The sequence below is a fragment of the Platichthys flesus genome, chromosome 11 (genome assembly GCF_949316205.1).
Source record: "Platichthys flesus chromosome 11, fPlaFle2.1, whole genome shotgun sequence".
Lineage (NCBI taxonomy): Eukaryota > Metazoa > Chordata > Actinopteri > Pleuronectiformes > Pleuronectidae > Platichthys > Platichthys flesus.
In genome coordinates, this window is record NC_084955.1 from 14,451,929 (window position 1) to 14,464,342 (window position 12,414).

At 41.6% G+C, this 12,414-nt stretch overlaps 1 protein-coding gene across 1 annotated transcript in view; it reads left to right on the forward strand.

The window, feature by feature from the left end:
• Positions 1-6,686: 6,686 nt before the first annotated feature.
• Positions 6,687-12,414, forward strand: part of hdac9b (histone deacetylase 9b) — a 34,015-nt gene continuing 28,287 nt past the window's right edge. The window contains exon 1 of the mRNA XM_062399608.1: positions 6,687-6,710. Coding sequence (XP_062255592.1) covers positions 6,689-6,710 — 22 coding nt within the window. The 5' untranslated portion in view covers positions 6,687-6,688. The remainder of the gene's footprint in view (positions 6,711-12,414) is intronic.

Here is a 12,414-nt window from a genome sequence, read left to right on the forward strand (position 1 = left end):
AGCGGAAACTCCACAACATTGCCGCCACCATACTTCACCCGGCAAAGAGACGCGATCCCGTTGGTCAAACGCGCCGGACGAGCCAGTAACCAGGCTCCTGATTGGCCGTTGCCAAACAGCGCTCTGTGACAGACGCGCTCGTGCTGGATGTCGCGTCGCTGACAACGTTCGCGTCAGAATAAATATCTGTGAGTGACAGTGTTGGTAAATTTAAAAGACGTGAAGTGAACTTATGTTACAGAACACGCTTACTGCGACATTTCGATACTCGCACGGAGCTATGTGGCTAAGCTACAGCTGCGTATTGTTCTATTTACACAGTGTGACTCATCTGGAAGTTGCACTAAAACCCGAGAGCAACGCCGCAGAGGAGGCAACTCTGTTCCCCCAGGAAGAGGAGGCTTCACCGGACAGAAAACCACCACCACCAGGCCCCTGACTTATCTTCCCGGAGGTAGCCACGCTGCTGACACAAAAACCAGCCTGCATGATTAATGGGCCCCATGGAGGCTGATGAAGCAGACCTGTCATGTTGTGCTAATATGACAAGATTCAGCAGACGTAGGCCTTTCCTTAAAAACACCTGTCACACTCTTCCAAGCCTCTGTCAACTTAATGAATTAAGAGAAAAAGGCAATATCTTTAAATAGCTGATTTATTGTTCAGTTAATAACCAGTACACACAGTACACAGTGAGTCAGTAGCCTGTACATTCAGGATATATTTCCTGCAGTACACACACACACATATATATATGTAACTTTCCTCTCCACGAGTTTTGCCTCCTGGCCTAGACACACATACATCTTTGTATAGTCCCAGTACTAAATGCACTAGTTGTTATAATCACACGTTTTCTTCCATTTTCACTTTAAAAAGAGCTGCTGTTGAAGAAGATTTCAATGCACACGCATCTCATCATTTCCACACAAAATAATTATCCTGTGCAACACATATAAACTATATACTTTTAAACACAAGTGTATATATGATTGATAAACACACACATGTCTTGTTGCTTCACTGTAAAGTGTAAATGAGTCTAATGGAGAAGTATGTGACCCTTCATGAAATCAGGACAAACTTTGATCTATATACTGTAACTTTCATGGAGGTGATTTAAAATCAAATGCTGAGTGTGTTTCAGCTCCTGTGACCTGACATCAATATGTAGTGAAACATCACCCTCTAGTGAAAATCCCCTCCTACTACATGCAGGCTTCCAAAGTAGATAATGGGCATCAAGCTCAAAAGACACAAATATATGTCAACTTGTGAGCTCAGAGTGTAGGTGCTTATTTTTGTTTTTAAATTAATACATTCAGCTACATTTGTGTACATTGTAGACCTTAGACTATCTTTTTTTTGCGTGTTTGCATTTGCAACATTTATAAAACATGCGATAACTTAAACAATATAGGGGAAAAAAATATGCAGTGTTAGTGGTTGTAGATCGAGACAACATTTTATATCTGATGAGCAAGTTGTGCAGAAATCATTTTGAATATAAGGGTGTCTGCAGTTCAATGTTAAAATCAGTTAAGTAATGTTACAGCAGCAGATGATGTGGGTCAGACATGTCCTGTGTACTGTATAAAGACCACAGACAGAACTGGCAGTGATGAGATTTTGTATGAGTGCAAAAAGGCTTGGACACAAAACACTCTGTTTAGAGTACAATTTGTTTGTGTTCCAGTGGTTCTGTCACAGAACATTTCAAATAAGAAGTTTATAGAGCACTAATGCTCCTCTGTATTACCAGTGGAAGAGAGTATATAAAGTACTGTACAGTCACCTCATATTGTGGCATGTTATTAAATGTTTGCATCCCTGCATATTTTATTCAGCTTTTATAGTTCTACCACATATCTATTTCAGGCTGTAATGCAGGGAGAAGAGGTAAAGATTAAGTAAAGCAGTAAAGAAAAAGTAGTGTAGTGACTGAGAGTGAAGGAGGTAGGGGTCCGTGTGTAAGAATGTAAATTTGGCTCACCAGGCAACTTTTCAGGGTAGTCTCACATTTCAAGGGACTGGAAACAAAGAAAGGGGAGAGGGAAACTGTTGTTGCAGCTCTGCTGATCATTTTGGGTGCATGTTAGTTGCCTTTGCTGGGGGTAATCCTTCGGGATCTGTCCCTAAGCCCCCTGAAGGCCACAGTAACCCCAGGAATAGTTTCTTACTGGGGAGGCCAATTTTGGGAGAGCGCTTCCCACGAACCAAATTAAACCAAAGAGAAGCTACAGACAAAGGAGTAAATGCATAAATGAAGAAAACAGATGCTTATGCACATACCTCCCCAATCTCTGCCCCTCTTTAAATCTGCACTCTGACCCCCTGTGTTTACACCCTCCATGTTTACAAAGCCCTCTTTATGAGTGTGTGTGTGTGTGAGAGAGGGAGAAAGTTACAGAGAAAGAAAGAAAGGTTATATCAACTAATTGGATTCACTTAAAATCATTAGAAAAAAATGAAAAGTAATTACCAGGTTGAGTGCTCTTTATGAACGTGACAAGGTGGATGGTCATTAATGTTTTTGTGTTGAAATAATATATTTTTTATATAATTAGTCATATTTCACTGTGCAAGTGAGGGAGTGCATTTAATTAGCACCACCAGACTTTTAATGTGTAGGAATGACATTGTGATAGGGGAATATAATTGTGGGTTAACACATCGTAATTGTTCAGACATTAGTTTAGTATATTTAGTATATATTTTTTTCACTGTATTGACATTCATCATCTTGTTTACACTTATTTAGTGTTAAAAGAAATGGTGATATTCTGTTGATATGGTCAACTTAATTTAAGATTCTATTTTCATATATTTCACCTGATATGCTTTTATCAGATTTGCAGCTAGTCGGCGCTGTTGTGCAGCAGATAGATCAAGTGGGTGCTGAGAAAAGGAAAGAAAGGGAAAAGAGTGGACAAGATAGTGCAGGACCTGTGTTGACTGAGCAGTAGTCAGTATTCATTTAAAGTGCTTAACAAACCATGCAGACATTTCATAAATGCCTTTTTAGGCTATAAAAGGATCTCTCGCAAAAAACTTCCTGGAGATCTCCTGAAAGTAATAATTGAGGTACAACTGGGCCAAACTAGCAATACAATGAAACTACAACTCCGACAATTGATTTCTTGTCGTCACCATGTTTCCTAAACTACACCTGCTTTCTCTTAATGGTTGCTCGTCAGTGTATCACAGCAGAAGTGAGACAATTCCTCATCGGCATCTCTCTCTTTTTCACAGTTAGCCAATGGAAGATGTCCTTCCAGTTCTCCCAGTATAGAGGTTTAAATAAAAGGTGAGTGTCATCAGACAACCTAACCACAGAGAAGTAACACTGATGAAAACATCATACAGAACGTTTTTGGGGGACAACAGGTTTACTTTATCACTTGATAAAGTTGCTTTATGTTGCCACGGTTACTGCAAATTTACAATTTAATATCTCGGCGATATGATGGTTATATATTTGTGAGGATTTATCGTGACAGTCTCATCTGCTGCTCAGAAATGACATGGTCCTTAGCGTGTAGGTGCCAGCTGTGAGGTCCTGCATGGCAATGAGTCAGCCCCAGTGACAGGCATGCAGGATCACACGTCAGATTTGCTGATGTTCGCCTGTGCCCCTGTATGACCAGCCGTCAGGATGAGGGATAGCAAACAGCTGGGCCGTCGGGGTCCTGGAATGAGAGTGGTGCACCCACTGGGTCCGTCCCAGCTGCTGTAGGACAGTGGCAAGATGAGGAGAGAGAGAATTTAATTTTCCCACCACCGCTGCTGGAGTGTTCCCGTAGAGCCAGAGACCTCCTAATCAGCAGATAAATCACAATTCATGTGATTTGTTCATGCTTGTTAAAGGTCTAAATGTATAATAAGGCAAGAACAGAATATTTCAAGGCAAATAATCATGACGCTGTATCCAAACATCCAAACTCTATTGTGACATGTGATGGGCAGTGATGTGGGAAACAGGTGAACAGAGCAAAAAGAGCGGTGCTTTGTTCCTCTTCTAGCGGGAAGACATTTGTCTACTGGGCTAAACAGTAAACGAAGGAGAGCGGTTTAAGAATGCTTTGAAGTGACAAATAAAAATGTGAGACCGTGGACAGCGGTAGATTTATGACGATGACAAATCTGCATATAATCTCTGCTAATCACACACTCAGTCAGGCCTTGCTTTTTGGTCGGGAACAAAAGTTCCCACCAGTTGGTATTTCTATAACCTGAAGAGTGGGAACGTTCTCAGGTGGCATCTTCGCAGCTCATTGCTACCTCTCAAGTTCAAAAATGATGAATCTACAAAGCTGTCTGATCAACCACTGAGCAACATATAGGATGGAATTAACCAATCAATTTGTAATTCATAAATATTATTGCAGTTTGCACAACAGCAACTGATGCCACAAGGCCAAACATGTTTTCCCAAAGTTCCCAGGATAGTCCAAGCTCATGACTATATGTAGTATGACCAGTAGATGACACTGTTTCCATTTTGATGATATTTCCTTGGGCCTGTGGAGCCACAGGTACTATTTTTAGGAGGTGCACCATTGCAGACTGTAATCTGTGGATGCAGCTGTCATAGCATTCACATTTAGGATTTTTATGTTATGCAATAACAAGCAAATAACAACCTCTTTACACGCAGTGAGCTCTCATAACCCTATTATCACAATTCCTGGTGCATACATTATTATTATTGTTATGTGAGGGGGAGATAAACAGTACAGCAGTTTAAAATAAAATGAATAAAACACTGTATGGTTTGAGTACACTGCACTTATTATTTACATGCAAGCCTCTATAACATGAACAGGATATTGCATTTATCACCAGGGATGTGATTGATGAATTTGCTGGTCAGTCTGGTTCACATGCTGAGGACAGACGGCGGCCGAAGCTGACCTCGTCTCTCCATCACAGAGATTATCACAGGAGAATGGGGCAGACAGGTCGCTCAGGCTGTCAGTGCCTCGGCTCGGATTGTACATCGTCCCCCCTCTCGACAAAACAAGAGTATTTATAGCTCGTTCAGTCGCTGTGCCGTCAGGTCCAGCACGTCCTCCCAGTCGAGTTGCACAGCCGCCAATACCCTCAGCCCAGTCCTCAAGGTAGCTACACCGAAGGTTTCCACTGTAGCTCAAATTGGATGTGATGTGTTTGTTAATTTATTGTATGTTTCAGAGAAAGGTTTTACTGTTCACGCTTAGAATTCATTATTTTAAGTAACATGGTTATTTTTTATAAAACCACATGGTTATGGGCGAAACAGTGGTCAATTATATTTAGCTTAAAGTTAAAAAAAGATTTTACAACGGTTTTGAATGCGTCATTGAATGCATTAATACACAGGTGGTAATTTTATAATCGATTTCTAAAAGTAGATCCCAGAACGGTAGTGTATAACCCGTATTTACTGTTATTGTGTTTGAGATGTAGGGTGTTATAGTGTAAACCGCTTTCTATAAATACACTTGTTTATAATGATCTCACCAAACCGGGATGATGTGTAAAAAGTCCTCATTCAAAAACCCGTCAGTTAATCAGCCTCATCGCATCCTGTCGCTACACCCATGACTTGAGTTGATTAATATTTGAAAATAGCTGTTAAATAATGAACTGAACAGGACATAACGGTCTCCTGGGATTGTGAGCTGTGTGATGTGCATCCCCACTACTACCCACTGACTTACATAATCCTCAGAGCGGCTCTACATCACTTTATATCTAGTGGTGGAAGAAGTAGTCACATCATTTACTGAAGCATGTTCTGCACAATATACTGTCAATACACCATCACAAATTGTAGGCTATAAACCAACCCGTAACAGTAAATATACTCTGTTGTCAAACGTAGCTATTTTTCTATCCTTTACAATCATGGTTTGTTCTGCTTTGCTGTATCCTGTATTGATGAATATTTACAGCCCATGTTCCCTGTCCACATAGTAAGTACAGTACATTCTTATGGACGTGTTACTTCCCATTTTACTCCTTAATGTTTTTCAATTGGTTTTTCCAAGGTTTATATATCTTTTGTATGTACTTACATATCCACAATCTGTGAAGAGAAGCATTTTACTGCAGACTGTATCGTGTACATTTAAACACAGTCTAACCCGACTTCTTTTTTATTAGTTGGCCGATAAGAATTAAGCCAATATGAGACTTATCATAACAGGCATATCGGTGTCTGTGTATATGTTTGACGATATGTGCTGATATGAAAACGTTTTATGTACAGAATAAACATTGCGAATAATGATGTTCATTTATGTTTACAATTTACTCTGAAAAAAGATTGTTATCTAAGTCAAGCTCTACATAATTGCTTGTATTTGTGTTTTCTCTTCATGTCTAGTTATTTTTTCTACGTTTATGGTTAAACTGTAAAAACAGTCTCTCTTATATATGTCTTGTTCATAAGGGTTTGATAATGACAGCTTAGGGACCATGGCCAAGTTATTTTTTTAAATATATATATTGGCACATGGGTTGTATCTGAATAGTTTTACTCCCTGATGGTGGTATCAGACTCTGCCCCCCATAATAGCAGTTGGTCTCTAATGTACAGTGTGTGATAAAGACAACTTGTAATATTCATCTTCTTTTCTACATTTATAATCTTTTACAGACAATGTAGAACCGGTGCTGTCACCACAAACACACAAAGACGTGGATGTGTCGAGGAACAGTCAAAAGTAAGAGTCTGTTTTTTTTTCCACTGTTGTAGTTGAGGGATTTATCATAATGTCAGTTTGGTCCTCGGTTGTTTTGCCGAACGCCCTGTCACTCCAGCAAAAACATGTAGCAGATGTCTCAGTGGCTGGTTAGCTTTCCACAGTTGTCACACCATGAGGGCATTTCAATCTTCTTTGAGCAAGGTAATAGGAAAACACAAGAACCACAAACCCTCCAGTGTATACATGACATTTTCACTTAGACACAAGAAAAACACTGCTCGTACTTGACACGAAAGCCTCTCACAGCCACTCCAAATGACCCTTCAGCCGTCTTTCCATTTCTGAATATTTATCATATTTTTACATTAGACTTGTTCTTGGCAGGTTGCTGCTCACAGATGTCTGCACTGCTCAGATGGCATGAGGGGGCAGGTACCATCTGAGCTGTGTCATGGAGAGAAAGTCATTTCAACAGCACCCTACACTTAGCCTCACACATAATTTCATAGTACCAGGGAATGTGTTAATGAGACAAAATGTTTTTTCGACAGAACAAATCTTGGCAGGCATCTGTGAATTATTCACTGGATCTGATAAGTTAGCATATTCAGCTATGGAACTGGCATGCAGCATTCGCAGAAGCAGAGGGGCTCATCCATGCTGTGCAATGAGTGGTGACTTTTCATTGTCCTAAAGTTGGTGTGTGGCAGATTTGTAATAGTGAAAAGGCTGTAAAGACACCACCGAGTCTCCAGTCAGCGACCAGCAGAGATGACATAAGAAGAGAGAGTGAGCTTGTTAATCAAAGAGGAGAGTATACAATGGCTTTTCTTTTTTCTTTAGTTCACAGCTGAAGTGATGAATTAGTCTTTGTCACTGTGGATTTATATCCTGTGTTTGTGCGCCGTCCTCCACTGACTGTGACAGTGTGATGGCTGCCTTCATGACATGAAACAGCAGAGAAAGAGAACGCTGTGGCGGATGATGGAAAAGTATGACGCGCCGAAATGACTGAGCCAATCTTAAGCCTCAATCGGGCTATTGTCGAGCAAACACAATTGTAAGCCTGTGTATGCATGCGTGTGTGGAGTTGTACGATATGTGGGAGTTTGTGCACAGTTATGTCATTGTAGCACACCTGCGGTACTTGGATGGGCGACAGCTGGTTTTTCATTATTCTGAATATGACTTGTAAATGAATTGAGCGCTCATTAAGGAGCCTCCACAGCCGATCTGATGCTGTGCCAAAATAAAACTGCCTTCAATTTTATTTGACATTTATGACAAGGAATGTCATGGCACATTAATATTGTGTAATGACTCTGACATGGACAGGCTGCTTTAACACTTGAAGCTTCTATATTTGAGTATACCACACGCAAAGCACATAAACGCACAGCAGAGATACAAACTACATTTATGAGCTCACTGTGACCAGGTTATGTTTTTTTTTTACGAGTGACGTATTAAACAGAGGTTCAATAATGTTGTAATCATTATTATGTTGATATTATGTTGTACCAACCTTTACAATTCACAGTGAACGCTGGAAGTTTGATGACATGACCCTTTTTATAACTGATTGTCTGATACTGCTTATAATTTAATGAGTGGATGAGCGGAACTTAAAGCAGTTGTGCAGTACATTCTATAGGACCACATGCACAGTGGGTTGAAAATATAGTGAATGTGCAGAGTAACTATATTAATTATAACTAATGCATTATAGAAAGTGGCAGTTTCTGATACAGTGATGATGTCTAGCTTCTTTTGTTGGAAGCACAAAGGCTATGGTGGCTGTGGCTCAGGGGGTAGAGCGGGTCTGACAGAAGGTTGGAATATCCATCCCAGTCTCTCCCATTCTGTGTTTGATTCTTTGGGTAAGATACAGTTACTAAATTGCCCCAAAACATATTAAAGCAAGTGCTGCTCATAGATGCATTGCGTGAAAACCTGTACTGTAAAGCACTTCATACAGCCATTTAGAGCAAACCATCCATGAGCATGCAGCATTGTACTCCATGCTGTGATTGGTAAAATTGTATATATAATTAGATTTTGTCAAGATGCATATATTTCTTGGGAAGGAGCTATCTGTGTATTTCCTAATGATCCAAAACATTGAAAAGAAATAGTTTTGGTGATTAGTTCCCAGCATCCACTGCCTGCCGACATAATGTGATCTTTAGTTGAATTAAACACTGGGAAACAAGCCCTCATTCTATCCATCATTTCACTTGCAAAAATGACAGATGAATAATAGTTATATAATTTCACAAGTGGCTGCAAATACAGCAACACTTACAAAAATGTGTGTAGAGGCGCACAGAGGAGTGAGATTTGATTCTTCAACATGCATCTCATGATCTGTTTCTCAGCTCCGTGTGTGTTGGCCGTGCTTGTTGACACCCTGAAACTATTTTTTGTGAGGTCTAGGATCTATTATTGGCTCTGGCTCTAAGTGTTCTCTGTTCCATAGCAAGATGGATTCCCGACATGGCATTAGGTTACCAGGCAACAGTGTACACTCCACTGCTTGGTTATCATTTTTCTTTGTACAGTTATGATGTTTAATAGTAAGTGACTGCATGGCGTTCGGCCAAAATCGACCACTGTTAGCAGAACCCGTAGAGCCTGATGTATGTCAGGCGGCATGGAGGCCAGCGGGCTATATTTGGAGGCTATGTTTCCTTCAAAGACACAAGTTCTAGGTCTGGACTGGACGTTTCTCTTAGACTGGAAAAAAATGGGTTTGGGTCAGTGAGTTTTTTTTGGGTGGGAGGAGGGCTGTTGTTGATGCTCAGAGGAAGTTGCTGGTCTCTGTTTCGCGTTGTTTTGTTCTCTTCATATTCACAGTGCAGGGAGCTTAAATGACGAATCTGGCAATTTACATGTGTTGAAATGAAGCCCAGGCGTTTACGTAAAAGGCTGTCAGGTAAACATTGCTGTATTCTGCACAGGTCGCCAGGAACTGTCACAGGATAAAACTTTGTACATGCATCATTTTCCTCCGCTGTAAGAATATGTGTTTCAAAATATAGCGTTAGCAACCGTAAAAAATAACACATTTGAAAGTGACAATAACAGGTTTTGACAAATTCCGATCTAACAGTAGCTTGGTGTCTATAGTGAACATCCCTGGGGGGGACTCATGGATCTGGCAGGGGCACAACATGTTCACAGGTGTTGTCAGCCAGGGAAGATCACTTCATTTGTCTTGGAGTCATCGCTAAGCAGCTGCGGACCGATGACGCCAATCTGCATCAGGTGATGTAATATAACTTCATCATTTGTTTTGCCCCTGAGTTCTGTTTTTGATTATGCTCCTCTGCGTATGCTTTACATGTTTTGAGGTTAAACAGAAGCATGTGGAGCTCAGTCCTGGCCTTTATCTCAGTGTGGTGTCACAAAATAAAGAAATGGAAAGTCGTGTTCACACCTTTATTTATTTTTCCTGTTTCTGGCTGTTGCTGCCCTATGTGGTAGAGGGGCTGTAGACGTTCTGCAGACAATGTCAGCGACAACCAGGTGCCAGAACCCTGTTCTCTTACAGACCTAAGTTTTTCCTCTCTCACACCCTCAGTGTTTGTTGTTTCTGTTTCTGTTTATTTCTTGGCGTTGTGAGGCATTAACATCAATTCTATTCAGTCCAACTGGATTGCGTGCACAGAAAAACTCTTTAATCAGACCTTCAACCACACCGATGATGCATCGCATACAATGCATCCTATTTTTAACTCCAAACATCTGCCGGTTGGAAAGTCAGAGGTGTTGCTGCAGAGTTGGTGCTGTTGCTGAAAAGAGGAGTAGGTAGTGGTGTGTGTGTGTGTGTGTGTGTGTGTGTGTGTGAGGAAATGTTTTCTCTCTGTATAGATAGTGGGAGGAGGGCAGTGGCCCAGAGGGAGAATCAGGCTCCTGTTGCAGCTGAGCTCGGTCGGTTCAGCCTGGTGTTCTCGGTGTTGTTCATCCAGCCCCAGTGTAGACCCGGGCTCTCTGGGGGCGGCGAGGGGGCTGCTTCCATTTGTTTTCACTTCCTGTCCAAATGGAGTTGGAGAGATGAATCATTCACGTCTCTGAGAGGCCTCTTGTGTGGATGAAAAATGGGAAGAGTTAAAGTTCTTGCCTGGAGTATTTAAGATAGATTAGTGTTCTATGCTTTTTGTCAGTGTACCACTATTTTGTGTTTTCGCTAAAGCAAGATTCATGCCTTCCATTTTATTTTTCAAAAAATGTTGTTTTCTTGCATATTTACTTCTGTCCATCTGCTGATCTGTCTGTCAGTACGCCCACTGACCAGCGTCATGGAGAGCGCCCCTGCCCTCCCCGCCTGGCCTGTCAAATCTGCATGGTGTGATCAGTGAAGGTGATAAACGAGCTGTGCTTCAGAGGTCTTGGTATGCCCAGGTCTGACGGGCAGATTGTCACTTAACTGTGGAGGAGGTGGGGCCGTTTCCCCCTGATGGCAGAAACAGACAAACTTCAGAGGCCCATTGGTTGTCACTCCTTGCCATCCCATTATCCTCTGGGGCCCGGGACTGCGCTGCCGTGCGTCATGCTAAACATCTCTTTGTTGTTACCTTTCATCTGGGCGTATCTGCCACCTCTGTCAGTCCATCCTGTGAGTTATGGGGCTGCAGGAGGTCATGGCCGCAACCCCTCCCCAGTTGGCGTGAAATGTGCAGAACAAACGGATCCAAGAATTACACAGAGATTGGACACACCGGCGGGATATCTAAGAGCGGAGCCCTCGTAAAGGTCTTTGTGGCTATAAAGGTGTGAAAGGTTTACCAGCCCATCTGTTTCCAAAAACAGAATATTTGACCCCCTTTGAGGTGACAACCTCGGAGCCTAATCTAAATTCTCCCTCAGCTTTTAGTGGCTTTATATCAGCCAAGCTGCTGACAACATTTAAGGTTTTTCCAAAAAGGGACACTTGAAAGCTACATCACGTTCTCTGTTCTCTTTAGAGCAGAACATGTCAGTCATCTGGAAAAGGAGGCTTTACTCTTGACTTTTGGGTGTAAGAAGTATAACATCACTGAATTGCATATTTTATGAGAGAGGGGACCGAAAACAAAAAAAGATGACGCCTGGAGCTCTTTTCTTTCGCTCTCTTATTATTTTCCTCATTTGAAGGTAGGAATCTCCATTTTTTGTTCAGAGGGAAGCTTCCACGTCAACTCCATTTCATCTTTGGATTTTTCACACAAGGGGTTTGCTTGTAGCATCGGTAAAGGAAAAAGAAAAACTGACAGCTTTGAGGAGGTTGCATAGCAGTAACAGTGTTTGTTTCTGTGCTGGTGATTTCTTGCATGTTTTGTAAAACGAGGAAGCCAGAGCTTGTTAGTCGCTGTGTTATTGAGGAGGCTGGGCTGAAAAATCTGTTTGGTTACTGGAGCCGAGATGAAAGACAAGAGGTCAGGAACGCTGCAGCCACTCCCAAGCACAGCATGGTGGCATTGCTGTGTGGCTGTGTATCCATGTGTGAGTGAATGTGCATGCAGTAGTGTGTTGGCTTGTCCGTGTGTGTGTGTGTGTGTGCGTGCATGTGTTTGTATTTGTTTTCAGAGTGAAGGTAATGATTTTTCTCCTCTACAGTATCTGTGCTCTTTGGAGGCATTTGCATTGTTTTCCCTTCTTGAGTCCACTTGCTCGAGTACAGAGTTTGCTCAGTGTTTGTCTTCCTGGTCCTTGGAGTTTGCTTTGAAAAATTCAGTTATGT